General features: G+C 39.1%; 1 protein-coding gene across 4 annotated transcripts in view; it reads left to right on the top strand.

Annotated features, from left to right (window-relative positions):
• The first annotated feature begins 809 nt into the window (after window positions 1-809).
• SCAF11 (SR-related CTD associated factor 11) overlaps window positions 810-22,718 on the top strand; it is a 48,131-nt gene continuing 26,222 nt past the window's right edge. The window contains exons 1-3 of one of the 4 annotated variants that reach the window (XM_062491953.1): window positions 810-898; window positions 17,790-17,865; window positions 18,722-18,876. In XM_062491953.1, coding sequence (XP_062347937.1) covers window positions 17,805-17,865; window positions 18,722-18,876 — 216 coding nt within the window. In that variant the 5' untranslated portion in view covers window positions 810-898; window positions 17,790-17,804. Of the gene's footprint in view, window positions 899-1,322; window positions 1,637-2,727; window positions 2,870-6,833; window positions 6,896-17,789; window positions 17,866-18,721; window positions 18,877-22,718 lie in introns of those variants that run through there. The other 3 variants (XM_062491954.1, XM_062491952.1, XM_062491955.1) reach the window with 3 other exon arrangements.

Here is a 22,718-nt window from a genome sequence, read left to right as displayed (position 1 = left end):
CAGCTCTCCGCTGCCACTGAACCCATGTGGGGGGAGTGATGCAGATGTAACAGGGCCAGCGCACAGAAGCGGTTGCTGCACTGAACTGCTTTCCTGTCTGCCATAATCAAGACGTACGACACCACGGCAAACTGCTTTTAAAATCCCTGGTTATGGAAATGTCCAAGGATTAGACCTCACTGTGTCCGTGCTACAAAAGGCCGCAGCCAGCACGAACCACCGCTGGCCCCGCGGCACCTTGGGACCCCGCAGGCACTGCTTCCTCTCCCTGAAGGGTCGGACCCACGCTGTCCCGTCATACACTCTTGTAGTCACAGGGCTTCGTCCGGTGTGCCTGTTGCTTAACTGTATTAAAATGCTACTATTGCTAATAATAATTAAATAAATTTTTATAAAAGAGGTTTGGCAGTGCCCCGTGTCGCGAATAGATGACGTCATCAACTGCGCATTACCCCCCCCGGACGCGCCGTGCCGCCACCAGAGGGCGTCCCCGCCCGCGGCGCGAGGCCCCGCCTGCCCCTCCTCATTGGCACCCGGGCGGGGCGGGGCCGCAGTGTCACGTGCCCTCCCTCTCCCACCCTCCCCGCGAGGCGGTGCTGGAGGACCTATCCCATAATGCTGCCGGGGGGCGGCGCAAGGCGGTCTGTAGGCGTCTTTCTCTGCCGCCAGGGCATCGCCTGTGCCGGAACGGAGCAGCGCCCCCATTCGGGCCCCGCCGGCGCTGCCGCCAGGCTCCCCTGGCCACGCGCGGACATGTGGCGGCGCGGCAGGCGCTGAGCGCGCGGGGCTCTGCGAGCCCCGGCAGCCCCGACGCGGCGGAGGGGGCGCGGGCAGCCTGGACCCGGACCCGCCGTTCCTCGCGGGGCAGAGACCGCGCTAAGGAACGTCTCGGCGCCAGGTGAGCACCGGCGGTTGGCGCCAGCCGCCTCCCTCGGGAATTTCCGCGCGGCGGGGGAAAGTGCTCGGGGCCGCGGGCCCGGGCCGGGCGCTGGCGGGCCGGGAGGGGAGGGGAGGGGAGGCGGGAGGCGTTGCAGTCCGGCTTGGGCCGGGGCCTTCGCCGCCGGGCTGGGGAGCTCCGCCGGGCTGGGGCGGAGTTTGCTGCCGGCTCCGGCCGCGTTCTCCCCCTTCCCTCCCCCCTAGCCCTCCTCGCCGCCCGCGTCGTGGCGCCGACCGGCAGCACGGCCCGGCCCGGTGCTGACGCTAGGTCGTCGCGGCGAGACGCGGGTCCGGCTCCTGTGCCCGCCGGCCCCCTGGGGCGAGAGGGGAAACAAAGCGGGGCGTCCGGGGCGATCCGCCGACTCCCTTTTTGCCGAAAGCTTTTGTGAAGCCGCACCGGGAAGAGCAGCAGCCCTGCCCGTTGACCCGTGAGCGGGGCCGAACAAAGATACGGCCCGCGGAGCACCGCCGTCCCTCCGCTCCCCGTGGGGTGAGCGCACGACCGGGCGTCTGGAGCTCTAAACACCGGTGGCTTTTGCTGGAGGAGCGGCTTCTGGGACCTTCGAGTTGTGGAGGAAGTTGAACAGAGAAGCTCAGCTCAAAACTTAGCTCTGCTTTTGTGTTGCTGTGGGATCGCGACCTAGACATCAGCAGAGTTGCGCAGGGGAGCGCTGGAGCCTGGAAGCAATTTACCGAGCCAGTAAGATAATCTCTAGGTCTTGTGTTGTATAGCACATGGTGTCCTAGTTTCTTTTTTATCTCCCCTTTGGTGAGTATTAAAGAATATTATTAGCCTGAGTCCAAAATGTAACTCATCTTTGATAGTCCATCTCCACGTTTGTAACTTCAAAACAAAGCAGTATTGTTAGGACGAAAATTGGTCCCCGCCCTCTCACGATGTTTTCTTCTTAGACTACTAATTAATTTTAAATTCTTAGGACGAATAAGAGATAAGAGAGAGAAAGGCCAGGTAGTTACCCTGTGTTTAGTATCAGTAACTAGGTGCTGTTGGCAAAGAGTCATTTATTTAAAAAGTCAAGAGACAGTTAAGGCTGTGCCCATCTAAGTAATTATTATATGATGGATTGGAATGCCCCTGATTATTGAACAGCTACTTTAAGTAGTTTTATAGGTTTGGTAACCTTAAAGAGGAATCCAGCTGACAGAGTGTCCAGTGTTAAGTTTGTAGATCACTAATGTGTTGGGGGCTTTTGATTTTCTTTTCAGCAGATGATAATTTTAAGTATAATCTGACTTAAAAGTTTTACTGTGTAGGTATTCAGACTCGTACACATGGGAGAGTAATTTTGTCATCATTTCATTTGCTCTTAGCAGCAATATGTAGAAGGCTTCTTAAATGAAATGACAGTGACAAAAATTTGGTCTTATTTGGTTATTATATGTGATAATCCATGTCTCTTTTTTCACTGGAAAAGCTGTATTTAGAAACCCACAGTATTAAAACAAAGTGGATAGCATCCTCTTCAGTGCCATGGAAAATACTTGGAAATGATCCCAAGTACTTTTTCAAGTGTTTCCTTTAATATTACTAGGAATACAGTGTTTGTTTTTGTGATTTCCTGAGATGAGATGAGACATACTGGAGGTGGGGAAAGCTGTTTAAACTTTTAGTCAGAATATTAAATATTTTGAAGCTTTCTTTTCAGCGGTCTACATTTGCTGATGCGTCAATTACCAGAGTGACAAATTACACAAATGAGAAATAAATATTTTTTTTTTTCTCATGTTTTACTGACCTTAAAGCTTACTTTGGAATGAGCAGAGCGGGCAACAACTTTGTGTGAGGAAATCTCTCTCCCAAATAGTCTTGGAAGAAAATGTTTTTTCTGGCCTTCTTGAATAGCAGTAATCCTGGGTTGGCTAGTTTACCTCATATTTGGATTACCTTTGGAAACACCTGTCCAGATATATGGTGAGTGTTTTGGCCATGATTTTATGGCTCTCCATTGCATGTGAAGGTTGAGTTTGTTGCGTATGTGAAGGTTGTTGAGTTTGACCCAATGGGCAGTTGTAAGTTTGTCTTATTCTCCAGTTAGTCAGCTATTGCCTTTGAAACATCTAGATGACAGAGTTTCTCTGTGCTCTCAGCTGGCTGTAGTTTGATGCAGCTGTTGCATGGCTTCTAGTCCCTGGTTTTATAAAACTTGTAGATGGTTCTGCTCATCATGCATGATTGTTCTTCTCAGGTTACATGCAGCTATTGGTTTTTGTTTTTATCCTGTTATAGGGTTTTTTTCAGAATCTTCTCAGTCTTCCACTGTCCTGAGTACTAAAAGGAAAAAAAAAAAACTTGTGCAAAACCTTTAAATTACTTAAGATGGCTTTATATAGTAATTAAAGGGTAATTTGTCTTTCAAATGATGATGTATTTAAACATACTTTGCATTAGTAGGGGAGAAAAAGCCACTGCTGGTACAAGTTTGAAGGGCCTTGCCATACCTACACCAAAACTGTTGAAGCCTGGCTTTCTGTCAGTCCACTGTTTAGTGTTCAGATTTTCTTTGCCAGCAGTCTGAGGCGAGGGAGAAAAATTATCTTTCCAGTTAATACCTATACAAACATGCAGAGCAATTCCTCATGATGTCTAAATTGACTATTCAGTGCTGTCCAGCGTTGTTACTGGTTTTTCTGAGTGAATTCTTAAATGGTTACAGTTCATCTGCTAAACCCTTTAAGGCTGAAGTAGATTTTAGAAGTCTGGACATTGTCCAGTCATTCTGCCTTTTTTTTAATTACTGGTTGGAGATGCAGTGTTAAGCATCCTCTGAGCACTTCAGAACAAAGGCTAGTTCCTGGCTTTTCAGCAGTGTAGGCACATTTTGCTTCATCTGTATGTACTTGTCCACCTTGCCCTGGAAGGCAGTGAGCTTCATTGGAGAAGGTCTGTGTGCAGTGATATTTTATCTTCCTTACTTATTTGAAGCTCTTTTCACCTAGCTGGAGAGGATATAGACACAATTTGCAAGAAAGTTGCTTACTTTTGATACCCTGAACTACTTGATTCTCTTGTGTAGTAACATAGCTACAGCCGTGAAGTAGCAAAGGGAGGGCTGGAACTGGAAGATGAAAGGTGAATGTACCTCTACCTTTCTGTAACTCTGCTGTCTCAAACAGCTCTGTTTGAGAGGTTTGTCACCTCTGCATCTGGCTCTGGTGAAGCACCAAAGGCATGATGAGGGTGATGACTTGGTAGGGCTTTCATAGGTTGAATGTGCATAATTTCTATTTAAGTACCCCATACAAGATCCAACAAGTAGTTTTTCTCTGTTGGGAGTCTTTAAAAAAACCAACCAATCAACTGTGTTGGTTTAATACATCCCAGCTTTTAGTGGGGGCAGATGAAGCCACTGAGGCTGCTTCTGAGAGACAAGCTCTTCGAAACTTCTCCTGTGTCCAGCAGAGCCAATTCCTGAAGGCTCTGATGGTGGACATATTGGCTGGCCCAATTAGAGAAGTTGCCTCTGTGATGACATTTTTAAGAAAAGAAAAAATTGCCTGCACTCTTTCTTTTCTAAGGAGTGGCATATGCAGCTGCTGAGGCCATGCTGCTGGGGGCTATCCCAGCACCACAAGTGGCCACATGGCCAGGACCATGCAGCAGGGGCCGGTGCCAGGAGCTGTCTGTGCGGCCGGGGCTGTCTCAGCACGGCCTGCAGAGAGCTGTGCTTGCTTGGCTGCTTTTAACCAGCTGTGCTGGGAGCAGAAGGGCAGGGGCAGTGGTGGAAGCTTCTCCTTTTCGGCACCCTGCATGAAGAGAGGGCAGCCGGTGCTGGAGGGGACCCCTGGCCGATAGCAGAGGGCATGATGAGCAATTCCCTGATGCACAGGCAGGATCCACCTTTCAGCACTACAAAACCCTGTAAGAACTTTTCAGTTTATAGAACTTGAGAACAAACGAACCTACAAATAAGAATTTTCTTCTGAGTCAGAGAAGAAGTGAAGATGTGTGAGGACAACAGCATGAAAATACTAAGGTTGGTGAAAGGAGTGAGCAGGAGGAGGAGGTGCTCCAGACATAGGAGCTGAGATTTTTCTACAAGTTGTGATGAGACTATAATACAGCAAACTGTTTCCCTGTAATTCGTGAAGTGCATGGGGGTATGTAGAGGTCCGCTTAAAGCCTGTGAGAAAAGGTGCTCATGCTGGAGCAAGTAGATGCTGAAAAGCTGTCATCTAATGGGAAACTTGAACAGAGAGAGAAGACTTTTGCTTCCAGAGACCCATGAAAAATGTGGGAAAACGGTTTGCCTTTAGGAGGGACTCGCATTGCAGCAGGTTGGGTGGGACTGCTACTTGTGAAAATAAAAACTACACTAGAAAAGTTCAGAGAGAACTGTCTCCCATGGGAAGACCCCAGGCCCCAGCAGGAAACAAAAAAAAAAACCAACAACAAAAAACTGCTTTCCCTAAGCAAATTGAAGAAACATATTTTTTAAAAGTAACAAACTGACTAAAGACTCCCATGTTTTGTCTCTGCACTGTCGGTAGGAATGAAGATGTGGGCTGGAGGGAGGAAAAAGGTGTTCTGAAAGTTTATTTTAGTTTTCATTATCTTCTTTTAATTCTGTTAATAAATTTTACTGTTTAAGCCTATTTTGCCCTTTAATGTTTTTTTCCTGATCTTTATCTCAGCCCATGAGCTCTTTGGATTTTTTTTTTTTCCCCCTCTCCTCTGTTCAACTATACCAGGAGAAAATGAGTGTATAGTTTTTTGTGGGTGCCTGGCATTTAGCCAGTGTCAAACCATGACACACACACTCACACACAAATATATATATATATATATATATATATGGAAAAGAAAAAGAAAAGAAAGGAGGAAGCTGCCTCTTCTTGAAAGATTCAACTTTCCTATGTCTTTTTATTGTAGTGCATCAAGTTTCCTGAAGACTTTGCAGTTGGAGAAACAAATTCAATATAACTAAATGAGGAAGTTGTCACTTTTAAACTTGGGAAATTGTTAACTGACTTCACAAAGGACAATCAAAATACTGCATTTAATTTTTTCAGGAAGCAAATGCATACACACCTGTGTAGGCATTGTCCATCTATATCTTGCATTTGTGTATGTTGTGCTAAGATGAGTATTTTCACCTATTTATTTTTTATTAGCAAGTTATGCTGTCTTACAAATGCATTGTGATGAAACAGTAGTATTTCTCTTTTCCACCATGAGAACACAGAATTGGAATTTGAACTCAAAAATACTCTGTCACAGCAAAAATGAAAAACTAACATTTTAATTATATGGTTCTGTTATTGGTAGTATCTTTGTAACTTTGAGATTTTTCAGATTTTATGTGTGTGTGTGTATATATATATCTACACATACACACACATATATACACACACCCATGTATAAAAGAATACATAGAGAGAATTGGGAAGTAGAAATATCTTCCAGTAGCTGTTTTCTAAAGCCTAATAGTGTGGTCAATTGCAGTATCTGCTCACTTTTTCTAAAAGACACTAATAATAAAAATTAAAAATTATGAAAGTCACTAACTGTCTTAATGCATTTTTAAATTTAAGTATTGGTGAGTTCACATTAAAAGGCAATGGTTAGGGGTAAAAGTACTGCTTAACTGTGATCTGGCTGTGCAGGTACTATTTGTGAGTAAACCTGAGTGATGCATTTAGTGGTATTTGAAACTTTCAAGCTAGTACAAAGTTGCTTGGAAATGTCAATTGAGTTAAGTCTTTCTGCTTATTAGCTGGCTTTTGTTAGACTGCCGGCAGTAATGAAGAATATGGAATTCCATGTGATCAGTGTATGATAGAAGTCTTCATCTCTGTCCATATCTTTAGATAGCAACACACGCTGAAACTGGAGCAGTGAAAACTTGTGCTTTTCTTGCTATGCTACAGGAGAGATGGAGACACACGAAAATGAGTTGAACTGATATTAAAAATCTGGATGTTAAAGTAGAATCTGAAGGTAGGCATGTGGTCTTAATTGGCCTGCTTGCTATTCAGAGTGAATGACTTAAGCAGTTCTGGACATGGGAGGAGCAATGAAATTCTCCTCTATTTTCCATATAGCTACTGAATAAGCACTTCATATATGTAGTTTTGCTTTTCAAAAAACATTCTTGGATTATCAATTGTTAAGTAAGAGGTGACCATTGTGGATGGATGGGTGTAACAAAAAGTAATTGGAAATCCTATGAAACAGCTGGAGAAAATCAGTCTGTTAGGGCTAGCTTGAGCTCCTTGGAGTTTTGGTTTAGAGATGTTACCAAATAAAGATACCTATAACAATGAAATTGTTATATTGTATTTTCTCTGTTAAACGTATGCAATTGTGATTTTTAAGATGCAGTTTCATCAGCCCAAGCAAGAAAGGTACCTTATGCAAGTCTTGGATAAGTTAGTGGGTTCCAGTGGTTATTTTGTGGTTGTTATTCTGGCAAGCAATTTCGAATGATAATGGAGTTCTTCATTGGGGGGAGTTTCTAGTGTTGTTGATATGGAAAGCTTAAGTTCTTTTTGAAGGTTTGCAATGGCATAGAGTAATCAATTATAACAAAGCCTGTGTTGGTCACTTAAGAGTTCACAGTGAAGTGCTGTTGTGTATTTTAGCTGTCTTGAAAGTTATTGTTGAGTAAGGGCTGTGAAGATCAACAGTAATTGAAACTGCTTATTCCCCATCTATCTACTACTTCTGAAACGATGTCCAATGCATTGTTATTTTACGGATATTGTAGTAGGTTTTGTACAAAATACAATTGCACTTAAAATTATTATAGTAGTCATTAATGCTTCACGAACTCTTTTTCCACATATACAGCATTTCTTTCTGTTTAGGTTTTCTTAGAGGTTAGTGTAGGTCTTTGACCTGACCTTATGAAATGCTGTTTTTCAAAGCAAGAAGGAGCTTGAGAACTGTATTTTTGACACCATAGCTTTCATCTAGTATGTTTTTTTTTTTAAAGTGTATGCCTCAGAGATGCGCAATGTACTTTTAAATGAGTATGTTATTTTCTTTCTTTTGTTTGTTTTTGACTCAGTGTCTGTATGTTTTATTTGTCATCTGAAATTTCTTTTTGCAGAAATATGATTTTTAAAATCGTGAACGTGTCACAAACATGACACAAATCTAAACCATTGATTTGAAAAGAAAGAATAGCATGCTTTTAATAGAGGACTCAAGTTCAGGGTATTTTTATCAAAGCTGTGTCTGTCATTCTAGGCAATCTTCTGTAGTTCTTTCTTTCCATGCAAGTTAAACCATAAAGTTATAGGGAAGCCTGACCATTACATAAATTTTGTTAAAAGCATTCCTTTCATTTTGCAGGGTTTCAACATGAAGAAGCTAAAAAATATGACTGCTGTAGTTTAGGTAAAAGAAAAAGTAGTGGTAGTCTGTAGTTGGACAGTTGTATGCTGTTTCTTCATTTGCTGCATTCATCTTTTTTTTTTTTTTTTTTTTTTTTCTTCTACAGCTCAGGATGCTTCTCTAATCACCTACCACTCTCCTTCTGTTGCCCTATTACTTTTTGCATCTTAAATATGCTTCTTGCTGCTGCCCCTGAGCTTTTCATTTGAGCTCAGTCTTACTCCATCAGTTTTGCCCATCATTTTTCCTTCCCCTGTTAAAAGGTCTTATTCTCTGCTTCTGTCTTTGCAAGATCTTCTGGTTCAGCTCCTGCATCCCTGATGTTTGAGTTGGCTATTTGGGTACAATTAGGATGGTATTAAGAAAAATAAAGATGGTCTTTCTAGTTTCTTCAGCATCAGAGAGATGACTGCAACAAGTCCTGCTGTGTTGCCATAGCACTGGCTGAAGTATTCTCATTCATCTTGTGGGAATATTGTATGTGCCGTGTAACAGTGGGATAGGAACTTAAAATTATTTGTGTATGCTAAGCACAGATCAAGTTTATGGGGGCGGGGAGGGAAATTAAATGCAATTACTAGCAAAGATTTATTGGCTAAATGCAAACTTGTTTTTCCCCCACATCTGACATGGCTGTGTTTGGAAGGGTTACTTGTGTGGAAAGCATGTTCTTACTCTCTGTGACCCACTGCCAAATATGTGCTCTTTGGTGGAAAGCATGAAAATACTAGTGCTTCCAAGTGGCTAGAAAAACGTACTTAAAAAAAACCCCTAACCATGTTCTTGGAAATGGCTGAGCCATTTTTGCTGACTTTGGTATGTAATGCTATCCCTTCCAGCTGCAAAAGTATGCATGTGACTAAGGAGCCTGTACAGCAGAAGGCAAGGTCCTGAGTTTTAAGTTGCTTGAACCATGTGCACTATGACAATAGTACCTAATTCCTAACAAGTTGTTGTTATTTGTGAATCACAATTTCACCCCGTTCAGTCACAGACTACTTGGAAGAAACACCTAAGTGCTGAAGCCTACATTTTGTGAGAGCACGTTATGTACACTGTGTCTTTTTTTTTTTTTTTTTTTTGTATTATAATAATTACTTCAGTATTTCAGTGTTACGTTATCAGGATATGAAATGTTGTGACTTAGCCAGTGGCAAACACATGTTTTTCCTGCAGAGGTGGTTGTGGTTTAGTGCTTCTTCTGTTGAGAGTCTTATCATACATATGCATGCACAGGAGAAACAGCAGCACAGTGCACATTGCCTTCTGTTGAAAATACTGGTTTGGAAAGAAAAGTAAGGTGGGCTTTTAATTTCTGTGAATACACATTTCATCACCTCCTATCAGTCTTTAGAAGGTTTTATTCATCCTGTCTTCTGTATGAATGAAGCTGGTTTTCCCAGGGGACTTAACCAGCTCCAGTGAATGTTTATGGCTGTTGTGAGCCCAGCTGTGCACTTCTGTAAAGGTTAGGTCTGGGATTGTCTTATGTAATTCAGAACACCTTTGGAAAGAAGTGTTATCAGTGCAGACTTACTGGGGAGCTGCCTCACAAAATTGCCTTAGTTTAGCATGTAGGGAAGCTGCACAGCTTTGCCCTTGCTGCTTTTGCATTGTCAAGAGCTGACAGAGGTTTGAGTAACATAATTTGTCCTCTAGCAGAGTAGGAAAGGGTCTTCTCACAGACTTGAGAAGTGTCATTAAAGAGCCAGCAGGGACACAAGCATAGCTTTAAGTTACAGGTTAGATTAATTAGCTAGGAACATATACTTCAGATCAAATGGAGTTGCACTGTGATGAATAACTCCCTTCTGTGCCTTTTTTTTGTTTTTATTCTGTTCCTTGCTTACTAGCAAGTTTAACTTTGTCTAGTTTTTGGTCTGTGAATTGAATTTACCTAAACACAGGGCCATCTTTGTTGTCAGTGGTCACCCTGAAACATACTGATAAGTATAGAGGTGCCACTTAGCTATACTTTGACATGTAATGTCACATGGTCTTATGAGCTAACCTCACAGCTGCTGCCAGATATTGAAAACCTTGTGGGATAATTGATATACATTGACTTGCAGAGTCAAAACCTGCTGAAGTACACAGTTTATTATCACCACCTTTAAAACGAGTTCAGGAGAGATCCTAAACTTCTGCTATCCATCCTAGTGGAACAAAGTGCTTTATAGTAGACACACAGAAAGATGAGAAATGAAATTTGCTCCTGTAGTTAATTACCCGTCAATGCCTGTAAAGTAACTAGTTTAGTGCCATACTCAGAACTGCTGACTGCTGTGCAAGGCAGTGATCAGTTTACCTCTTCATGAGCTTCCTCAGAAAATGGGGCTCCATCTTGTGTGATAGTATGGTGAGAACTGATGAACACAGGGAAAACTTCGGTCTGTTTTTGACAAAGAGAATTAATGTCTGTCTGAGGCTTTAGCTGTCATACCTTTTGTGGCTTGCTGGAAGTATTGGTTTTATATGGATTTTCCCAGCAGTTATGTGGATGTTCCTGAGTCTGGGAGAATCAGCTGTCCCATGTGTGTAATTTTTGTGGGGAAGGAGGGGTGATAACAACACTATTTCACAAACTTTGGTGTTGGTTTAAGTTATTTACTGCCTAAGAATGATTAAATGGCTTGTTCTTTTTGATGGTTTCTTCAGAGGGGAGGGATGGGATTTGGGCTTTTGCTGAAGACTAATGGCTTTATTACCTTTTAACTTTTAGTACAAGATTTTTGACTGTCATTTTGTTACTGCTTGTTACTCTTCTGCAACCTACACACTTTTTTTTTCTTTATAACTAGCTAAAATCTAATAAGAAGTGGTTACTTAGGGAAGGAAAAGAACATGAAAGTTGGTAGACTGGGAGGGCAGCTGCTTGACTGAGATGTTCGAGTTTCCCAGTACAGAGAGAATAGGAAGTACCTTGATAGGTTCCTGTTGGTGATAGTAACTTTGTTGATATTTGTCGAGTAGTAAATCTGTAGTGGTTTAGGTTTCTTACATGTTTGGTAAGTTTGTACTAAAGAGCATTATATGGGCTCCCTGCTGTTGCTATAGAGGTATTAACAGCAAAGTACAAGTTTTGGAATGTAAGTATGTTGCCTTTTTTTTTCAGTTTGGTAGTCTGTCTAGTTCTGGATTGTAGTGAAGCTTTTTGGATAGTGACTTTTCTAAGTAAAGCTAAAACTTGGTCATTCACCTTTACACATCTGAATAACTATGATGAGTGAAATATTCTTCATTTAGTAATCCTAGAATGCTAAAGCAACTTGGGGATCAGCATAAATTCATAGATATGTGAAGTATCTGAGGTACTGCTGACATTGCTAGACTACTTTTTTACACTGTCCAGTAAACAGAAGTGTTTTGCTTGTGGAACTCTAGAGTTCAATCTGATTTGTATCAGCACTTCAATGCCCAACATTCTGTGAAAGACATGGTGTCTCCCACAGTTTATAGAATATTCTCAAATATGTGACATCTTATTAAATGGCATCTTCCTTACTACTCTTATTTTTTGCTGAAGTCTTCCAGGTACTCTTATGTTAAATTTCATTGAGGAACACTCCCTATTCCACTAATTTAACAAGAAAAGATCTGTACTGCAGGTTTTGAGATAGTTTATAGGCATAGTATAAAGGAAGGAGATTACCTTGTGTGTGTGTGTCCACTGTAAGGTTCTAACTCTTCCTTAAAACTCTTGACTTTCTGGGTGGTCAGTCAAGTTACTAAATGATAGTCACTGCAGCAGTTCTCAAGCAGATTTTGATGGAGTTGTGCCTGCCTTCCCTGCTTAGGAGGTGGTTATAGTGTTGTCCTGTCCAGTACTGACTGGACGAGTGAGTGCTTGCAGCTGCTATTTGTGCTGTTAGTGTTGAGTGGGCCTCAAAAATGAAAGCATTGATTCTAGCAGGGACATAGCTGTAGCCACAGCGTCTGTAATTGAAGCATCCATGTCCAGTATCTTGCTGCTAGATTGTGGAAGATCTGAGGATAATATCCCCTGTATTGCTTTGGGTGGGGTGGCTGTTGGGTTTTTTTGTGTTTTTTTTTGTGGGTTTTTTTGTGGATTTTTTTGGGGTTTTTTTGGTTTGTTTTGATTTTTTTTGGGTTTTTTTGTGTGTGTGTGTGTAGGGAAGGGGAAGAGCAACAGACAGCAATGCTGTGATTAGTATGATACAGTTCCAGCCATTTGGCTTTGGTAGTTTTCTCCTGTGATTTTACCTTGCATATTCATGGACCTGGCAGCTGATCTAGCTAGGTACTGCTATGTCCTTGGAGGGGTTGCAGTTTGACAACAAAGTCTGAGCTTTATTTGCGCCTTAACGCTGCCAAAAGGGGCAATGCCTTTTTATGTCTTCCCTCTGTCATTCTGTCACTTGCAATATCTTTGGACACCTATTGCCCTTAGTGAGTCTGCTCCTCATCACTAGTGGTGAGAAACATAACTACTTCTTTGGGTGGCAGCAAGATGTCAGATTAGCTCAGAACTCTTGGGTAATCGCATCCTTAGAGGGTCTGGAAGCAGTCTTTAAATCAGCAGTATCTCCTTGCCTGAATAGCAGTGATCCTTTCCAAGACACTGGATCTACATGAATAATAGCCTTAAACTACCTATAGAAAAAGATTTCTCTTTTTGTACCCCAAAGCATAGCACTGGTCTTCTTTCTCCTCATCTTTATTGGTTCTATTGCATTTGATTTGGGAATGCAAACAAGGTGCAGTTTGAGTTTACAAAGAGTAGAGATCCTCTTTAAAAGCCTGCTTTGAAGTGTCTCTGTGTGTTCTATTCTCACTAATGTGCTGGGCCAAGAGATTTTACTGCACAAAGGAGAAAATCCAGGATAAGTATTTCCAGATTCTCAATGTAGCCCTCATTTATTATGTAATAAATGTTTCTGAGTAACATTACTCAGTTATCACTTAATGCAAGTCTACCTTCCGGGCTTTTCTGACAAATCAGAAGATTTTCCAAATAAAAAATAAAGCAACTGTGAAGGTTCTTCATGTCCTTAGACAAATACCCAGTAAGGTGGAATTTTTTCTGTTCTTTTTCTTGGTGTATGTGTTGTGTTAGACATAGTGATACAAGTAGGTCAAAAGCTTTTCAAATGTTAAACTGCTGTTGCAAATTATAAGTGTTTTCTCAGCCCATCTCTTAGACAGCACTAAAGTTCTGACAAAATGTTTAAAAATGTTCATCAGCAACTGAATGTTTTCTCAGTAATTGTGCAGAGATTAGGATGAGCCCATATGAGGAACTTTAGAGGATACATGTTCTCTCATTAACTTCTAAAACTACAAAAACAAAACCCAAAAACAACAACAAAAATCTGTTTTTGTGAATGTGACTAATTGTTGAGATCTGTTTCCTTTAAAAACATATTTACTGAGAGAGTAGCTTAAACCTCTTTCCCAGGTTTCTTAATGACCATGAAAATGTGTAGGGAGAAACAGAGTTCTGCCTGTTACTCCCCAGTATTTTGATGGCAGTAAAGGGTGTTGTTTTTGTTTATTAAGCAAATAAATTCTGTGTACTAAATATATGTCTGACTGTTATTTCATAATTAAAACTGATCGTTTCTTGAGTTATTAAAAAAATCAAAACATGACTAAGAGTTCCCCAAATCTTTTTTAAAATTAAGTATTTTTAATAGAAACAGAACAGTCAAGTAAATTGCTACTCTGAGTATTAATGCAACATGTATCTAAGAAGCTGAAAGTTCTATTACAAATGTTTCCTGTGTTAAATTTGTTGCAGAAATGAGTAAGGTATCTTGGACATAATTTTGCACTTTCTCACTGGAGACGTTATTGTATGTGTCTTTGATTTCCTTCGCCCTTTCCTGCTGAACTGTGGTACTTTGTGTATAGATGAGTCTCTAGACATTGTTTTGGAGGAAGAGTGTATTTAGTTGTTGCATTTTATTTACAGGGTATAAAGAATGCTTGTAAAGATTTTGCCTTGTAGTTAGGCAAAAAGAAGGCATGTGCTAATTTCATGTGTCACTTATAAAAAGGCTTCTGTAATTTTTAAAATCCAATGCTTTTTCTATATCTATTTAAGATTTTAATCTAATGGATTCATTAAGAAGTTAAGAGGCATGACTTTGAACAGAGTCTTTCTTTTCTACCTACACAATGGATTAGTGTTGAAATGCATCTGTATGTTTAGGCTGTGAGTTCTGTGAAGTAGCTTGTGTGAATCGCACTTGTGCTTTTGTGATACAGGAAATGGTTTAATGTGTGCATGGCACTTAATGTGCTTTATGGAGTTAAATTCTTCACGAAGCTGTGTTCCTCAGATGGACAAGGACAAATCTTTTACCACAATCTAAAGTCAACTTTCTTGAAGCACTTTTGTTTGCAGGTGCATTCCATGAAAACAAGAACAGGAATTTCATTTCCTTGGAAGAATAGCATGGAGACTTAAACATTTAAAATGACAAAATATTTATTTATTCTGAGAGAACAGGGAAATGATGTAGTGTTGTGTACCTGTGCTATCTCTGATCACTGTTCTCAGTTTAGTATACTAGAATATTCTTGTCTTTATGTCAAATATGAAATAAAATATCTCTCTCAGAAAGTAATTCCATTGAGAAAGTACAAGCACCAGAAAAGTACCATCTTTGCTGTAATGCTGTGCTGTCTTTAGACGTTCTTAGGAAGGATTATCTAGAGTTTGGAGAGGGGTGTTTTTTGTAGGTTTTGTTATTTGTTTGGTTTTTTCCTTGTCTGCATAAACATAGTATGGTGCTTGTTGCTGTCTTGTCACGTTCTGGGAAAAATAAGTGTTCTGTTTTCTATGCTGTCTGCTTTTTCTAAACCACCAGGTTCTCTTTTCCTAACTCTGCTCTTAATGGTATAAATTTAGTAACAGGCCAGTGTTAACTCTTCTGCTATTCTAATGCCTGTGATGCCCCTTTTAAAGTACTGGAGAAAACAGTATTTTCAAAGTTAATTTGTTAAATAGTATGTAAATTTTGATTATATCTTTTACTTTATTCATAAAAATTTCAGTAGTATTAAATTACTCTGCTCTGTTGTGCAAAATGCAGTGTCAAACTGAAGTTGTGCTGTGTAAAGTGAGCTGTGAAATGTCTTAGCAGCACTCAGTATCTATTTAAATAATAGGCTTGTGAGAAGAATGGGTTACCACCTCATTAATGTTTTCAGTTGCTGGATGTCATGGATTTGCTGATGTTCTGTCAGTTTTAGGAACTCTGTTTTTCTAATTATTGGAAGTGTGCCAGAATTTCTGGGATGTCTGTGTCTAGAAAGAGTACAATGGAGTAAAAGAAATTTGAAGTGCTTCTGTGTTCTGTTTCTGCAATTTGTTTTAGTGAATTCAAGAAGTCTTTTATAATAAGTCTGAACTCAAAAGCTACTCCTTAATTTGGTAACTAGATTGTGTCTATATTAGTAATTTTCTGTGGATGTATGCAGAGTGCAAAAGTGTTGATCTTGTCTTAAATCTGACTCAGCTATGAGGTGTCCTGGGACTTGGAGGGTTGAAAGATGTTTCAGTACAGCTTGTGGAATTTTCTGCTTCCATAAAGCATTGCTGAGGTTTTAGGATGTAGAGCAGAGGGGATGTTCTTATGTTTTATGTGTAAAACCATCTATACCACATACCACTGCATGATTTAAATTGTCTGGGGCCAAAGCCACTTGTGCAGATCAGAGTGAAAGCAACAGACCACTATCTCCTAAATTCAAATGTGGTTTTGGTGGTCTTACCTGTCCTAATTTTGTGCAGATTTTGCTTGTTGAAGGCATTAAATTTTAAAGGAGCAGCTTGACTTGGGTCGGGTTTCCTTTTGCTTAGATTTGCTGTTCTGGCAACAGAATTTGCCTGTAGCTTACAGCATTGGCTGCAATTCGGTCGGTGGTACTGTAGTGTTGGTAACCAGCCTACAGTTGATATCTTTTGAAATAGTTCTAGGTATAAAAATGCAATAGCAGTGTAGGGGAGGAATCCCTTAAAGCTAGGCTTTTCTTTCCTCGTCCCTTCACTTTCCCCTACCTCAGTTGAATTGATTCCCATGTTCCCTTTGGGGAACCAAAAAGTAATTTCTAATAGGAATATTGAAGCCATTTTGAATTTTAATTGCAGGTTTCTAATTAGTTTCACAGTTTTGACCATTTCTTCATCAAACTGTATTTTGAGACTCAGATCTGAGTCTTGATTTCTTGGGTTGCCTAAGAAAATGAGAAGTATATGTGATGGGAATGTGTAACAGAGTGGCTTTTCTTAGTATAAAAAAACTATCATTAAAATACTTGCTGCTGCCAAGATCAAGCAATAAAGACTTGATCAGAAGAAAAGTTTGGAAGCAAATTCTGTCTCCTTCTGAAAAATCTTGGTGGTAAAGGGGAAGTATTGTATATGTATAGTTTATGTATGTATATGTGTAGTGAAAGCATATGTATATGAGTGAAATAGGAGGAAGTTTACTTGAGTGTGATTGTGGCAGTTTCAGCTCTGTCCTGCTGCTTTGTCTAGCAAGGGTGTCAAAGTGTGAGAGTAAACCTCTGTTTGCTTCAGATTTGAATGCTTAAGTAGCAGATCTTGGTAATCTCTGATTACTTTGATGTCTTCTGAAGTTTTAGTTTGTCCTTTTAAATATTAAGGCATTCGTTTTGAAGAAGCCTGTTGTTCCCTCTGGGGCTCGGGTTGGAGCTCTAGGTGCACAAACTATCTCTGCTGTCAATACAGGAGTTTGAAATGCAGGAGATTAAGTCCTTGGTATAGATTCTCTCTTTTTTTTTTTTTTTTTTTTCATTTTACATGCATTAAAAGTTAGCTTCCAAAGCTTGCTATTTCTTGTTATTTCTTATGCAGGGTCAAATAAATTCTTTCAATCTTTGTGATGTGGATCACTGCAATTTACTTCATGCTATCTCCTTCACAGAGCAGTTAAAGAGTGCATCCCCATTCATGATACTCCACTGTACCTGTGCTTGTGACCTGTCTCTTGTTTGATACAAATTTCTGTACATGTTTTGCTGAGTTCAAATAGTTTGAATTATTTCCTTCTTGGTTTTGTGATGCAAATATAAGATGCTTTCCTTTTTTTCACTTGCCACTACTATGGTGACTCTAGGTTTGTAAAGCAACCAGCTCTTCCGGTGCTTGAGTGTTTAAAGTTTGTTGCTTCAACTATTTGCATAGGGCAGTTTACAGGTATTAGTTACTGCAGTAACCACCATGGGGTGGTTTGCATGGAAATTTAGCCATATGTTTAATTTTTAAAAATAAAAGCACCAGTGGTAATCTTAAAACACTGCAAAAACTTTGCATCTATTGAACAAAAGCAAATTTTGAAGTTGGAAACATCAGTTGCTGGACAGCAATGATACTTAAAAACTGCAAACATTATACGTGGTCTCTTCTAATATCATGTATTTCTACTCTACAATGGAGAATACTCATTAATATTTTTATTTTCAAGTTGCAATCTAAATGAACTGCTTCTATGTTTTCCAGACTACATTTTGTAAGATGAAGAACAGAAAGGAATGTATTCAAGATACTGAGGATCAGACACATGAAGGCATGGAAGGTAACGTTTGTGTGTGTGAAAATACTGAAGCATATTATTCAGGTTCAAGCTGTGAAGGCCTGATTTTTTTTTTTTTTTTTCATTTGTTCTCTCAATTAGTATGTTGCTTATTTTGAAAGAAGTTGTGTAAACATAACCACTATCATATAATATTTGGCTTTGGCCTGTGAGATCCTCAAATAATTTCCTGTCTCTTCTCTTGTTATTACTTGTTAACTTCTAGTAGCGAAACTAAAATGTTGGTAGCAATTACTATTCAGAGAAAATGATTAATTTAGAGTAAAATTCCTTGAAGAAGAGTTCATACACTTTTGCATTCTGAAAACACTTTCTAACTCTAGCAAAATCAGGAGCACTTTTTATTCAGTGTACATGATTAGGTAAATATTTGAAGATATTCAGATTAAGATAATTCTAGGACAGGAAATCTAAATACAGCATAATCTGTATATAAGATAATGAATATAGAATATGCTGGTGTAATTTGTGTCGTGGAGAAATGCATGCAAACACACAAGGAGAGAGAACGTAGGGGAATTATGTCTAAATGACTATATAACCAATAGGAAGCACTGTGATGCCTGCTTTATTAAAATATCCCTGTAATTAACTTCCCTTTGTTTTAATGGCAAAGACTGGTACAGTAGTCTATGACATAGGTTGCTTAGCTTTTTTTCACCTGAAACAGTTGTTTGTAGCTACAAGCAAGTTGAATTCAAGTTTTCAGGTCTAATGCAGCCAAGAAGCTGGCTAGAGGAGCACTTCAAAGAATTCTTACTTCTTTATTATTCAAATCTAGAAGGACTTTGTTTAAAAAACTGTCAAAACTTCTAAGTGTCAGTGTTAATAATACCAGGTGAAGAAAACGAGGAAAGCTGTTCCTGTTCTACTTTACTTTATGATGACAACACGTGCCCCATCTGTCTAAACTGCCTTCTAGAACAAGAGATTGGTTTTCCTGAGAACTGCAGTCATACCTTCTGCATGACTTGTATTCTTAAATGGGCTGAGGTAAGATTGAGCACCAAGGTGTGTTTTTACTTTTCAGTGAAATCTATTGCATCTAATACCTACAGAGTTTGGTTTTTTTAAAGAAAGTTACAGATTTTGGGTTTGTACAGAAGTGTTCAATGACCAGTTTGTAAATAGATTTTGGAAAACTTTCTTCATAATGCAATAAAGTATTTTGTGTTTTCTTTCACCAGACTGTCTTACTCTAGTAACTTAATGGTCGCTAGAGATTAGGGATAAGTAAACAGAGTGGTGTTGGCTGTTTGGAAGATCAGACAGTATTATGTACATGCTATAATATTGCATTGTTATTTGCTTAATCTTACTTTGTGGTAACCCTTAGGCTGCTTGTCATAGTGTCAACTCAGGGCTGGGATCAATATGTATTCATATGGGTCTACAAAATGAGTGATAAAACCTTAGTCTTCTAACTGTAAAGAGAATTCAGCTAAAAGCTTTACTGCTGTTCTGAAAAAAAAATCATTTTAATGATGGCTGCTTTTTGTTCTATGTCAATAACTTTGTAGACAGTTATGGAACCTTAAAGAAGAATGATTTGTTGAACAAATCCTTGATGACCTTGTCCTATTTAGTCCCTTTCCCCTCACCTATGTCATGCAATCATTGCATTCGCTCTGGTGTCCTTACTTTTCTGGTAGCTTTTTCAATTATTAGTATGAAACACCAAATTAATATTGCTTCATACTGGGATGAGTGGGGGTTACTGCCTTTTCCCCTACTTCTGTGGATTTGAATTAGTTTCTCACTTCAGTGAGACCACTGTTTGGTTTCTTTGCAATATCATTCTTTCAAAGTAAATGATGATTTTGGTTGCAGTATTCCCTTTAGAAGGTTGGTATCACTTGTCTCTATGTATATATGTAATATGCTTATTCTTGCTATGTTTTTAACCTTAAATTGATGTTATTTATTACTGAAAGCCGGTTGTAACTCAATTTTCTGAAGAATTTATATGAACATCAGAGTATTAAAAAGAGGTTATTACATTAAAATTGCTTTAGATTTACAAACCAGTTAAACAAAGTTTTCCTGTTGCCAGATTTTCTGTTTTGTGTTTGATTAATTGGAGCAATTTTATTTGTAAGGGAAGAAGAAATTCTCACCTGCAGTTTTACCCCGAGTGACTGAGCTGGTTGCTATGAAGACAGCTGAAGAGCATTAAACAGTGACATGCACAGGGAAGCAGTGCAGTATACTGGCTTGCTTCTGGATTCGAGTTGATTCACATTGTCTAGCAGATGCTTTTAAGCCCAGTGAGGAAGAGAAATTTTCTTATTCTAAAGGGGCAGATGAATGATATAACATTTTTCTTGTCATGTCAGTTTTATTTTTTGTGGTCTGAAGTGCTGTTCAAATACAATAAAAGCAACTTATCTTAAGAGAGTTGACAGGTAAAGTAGATGTGATGCCATAAAAAAGATATGGGGTTGTTTCTAAAGCTACATATGACTGCCTCTGCTGCTTTCATTAGCAGCATCAAATAGGTAAAACCAGCCAAGCTTCCTTTTCTGAGGTTACTTGACAGCCAGGCCTGCTGAGTTCATGGAACTCCACTGCCTAATCTAGTAGTTTTAATTTAAAGCAAAGTGACAAAAGAAGTGTTGAAAACTGGGTGACAGTTCAGAGGCTTCAGCTGTGAGAAGCAGATGAGGTTCTAGAGATTTGAACGAGAAAAAAATATTACAAGCATGTCACCATTTAAAACATGCTGATGCTGTGTGCTTTTTGCCTGTTGCTAATATTTAGTAACTGAATGTGTTTGTTTTTGAGAAGTGTTGCATGAGGGTTAACTTTTTCTAGCTCTTGGTTGATCATAACCATAATTTAAGTCATTCTGAGTAATGAAGATGTAAAACAGATACAAAAATTACCTGCTGTTTAAAAAATACACTGTGTGATTCTGGTTAAGTATTTTTTTGGCATATAAACAAATTGCTTTTAGAGATTATATTTTCTTCTTTAAGTGCTGGAGAAAAACAAAATTGATAAAATTATTGAATGAAATATTTGAAAAAAAATATTAATATTCACATTATTCGACATGTTCTTTTGTGTATCTTCAGTTGTGCTCCATACACTTAGATGCTTTGCCAGCAATCTGTGTTCAAGTTGAATATTCCTTTTATTTTTCTGTGTTGCATCTGGACTTCAAAATATAACAGGAGAAGCTACTTGTTTAAACTGTTGTTTTCAAACAGTACATAATCACTGTTCTGCTGAGAGTTTATGGCTTTTGTATGTAACTGTGTAGACTCTAATCAAAACTAGGGTAGTTTAGGCAGAAGGTGAGTGTGTTATTGTTGTGCTCCCTCTTCAATCTACAGGACATTTTCAACATTGCAACTGAAGTCGAGTCCTGTACCAGCAGATCTTCGGTCTGAAAGCAGCAACCATAACACTTTGAGCATTTTACTTTTTAAGAAGTGAGAGAACATAGATTTTTTAAAAAGCACTTAGAAGCAGTAAAAAAGCAATATATATATATATATAATTGCCTTTATTCCAAAGGCTAAAGAGGGGCAGGAAACTTACCACAGAACAGGTCTAATACATCACATCCTTTTAGCTATATCTGAACATATATTTTCAGAATTAAATAGCATTACAGTTGAGTCAGTGCTGTATTTTCTTTCCCTTTGAAGAAAGGTGTCTAATGCCTAAAAGAAAAGTGAGGGGTAGACGAAAAACTCCCACAAAGGAGTTAATATTCAGAGTAACTTTTTGCTATTGTATTCCTTGAATTGTTCAGCTCTCTTTGGCTGTGTTAATTGTGGCATTTGAGAACACTGCTATACACAAACTTCAGTTGCCTGTACTATTAAACTCTTCTACACTATTAGACTGTCAACTTGTGTACCTCTGGCCATGCTAACTAGTGCTCTCCCAGTCACTCTTGGGCAGCACTGGGCTGGCAGACTGCTGGGGGCTGTTTTCAGTAGGCACATGAAGATTAACATAAATGTTTGTCATTCTGTGCCAGCTGTCAACCACTTCCGTAAAACAACATGGTGTAATTTACTAATGAAGACTTTCAAGCTTGGGGCTTTGTATTTCAGTGAGTCTGTACTGGAAGCTCATAAAAAATAAAAGGTGATAAATCAGGAGCTGAGGTTACTGGACACACCCTTCAGTGGGAATGTAGAAGGACAGTTTAAATGAAGGGTTACTTTCAGTATAAAGAGCATGTATATGGTAACATTATTCTGGCCACATAATAAAAAGGGGGGAAGAGTGTAGCCATAAAAAAAGAAATCCCCTATCTAGAGTCTTTAAATACTATCAGAAATGTTGTGTTACACCAAAGGAAGCAATTACATTAATGTGTTTCTGTCATCTGTAATACTATTAGTATATTAAAACTAGTTGGGTCAAAATTTTTTTTTAAAACTTTTTTTTTTTCAAATAAGTTTGTATTTTGTATTCTCATTGATAAGCACATGTTTTCATTTATAATAATTGGTTCTGAAAGGAATCAAGTGAAACTGCAAGGAAAAGTTAGCTAGGCATCTGTAGCAAACATGCACAAAGTAGTTAACGCCACCTCAGCTAAGGCAAGTGATTTAGCAGCTGTGGTATCTTGCCTGTAATGGTTAGAGGAAAATTCCTACCTTTTTTTTTATTGTTTCAAAGAAAGCAGTCCTAGAAACAATAAATATTTACTTTACTGTAGGCTTTTTACCTTCCTTTCTGTTCTTCACAGTGCTAATAAATGTACCAGAGTTTTCTATCTCTGTTCTTCTATTAATTCCACTTACGAACCATCATGAGAGGAGTGAAAAAAAGATTGAGTTTGTTGTCTGCATTATTACAATATTTGTGTA

The sequence above is a fragment of the Cinclus cinclus genome, chromosome 4 (assembly GCF_963662255.1).
Source record: "Cinclus cinclus chromosome 4, bCinCin1.1, whole genome shotgun sequence".
In the NCBI taxonomy this organism is placed as follows: Eukaryota; Metazoa; Chordata; class Aves; order Passeriformes; family Cinclidae; genus Cinclus; species Cinclus cinclus.
Note: the sequence above shows the minus strand (reverse complement) of the source record. Positions and strands in the feature narration are given on the sequence as shown.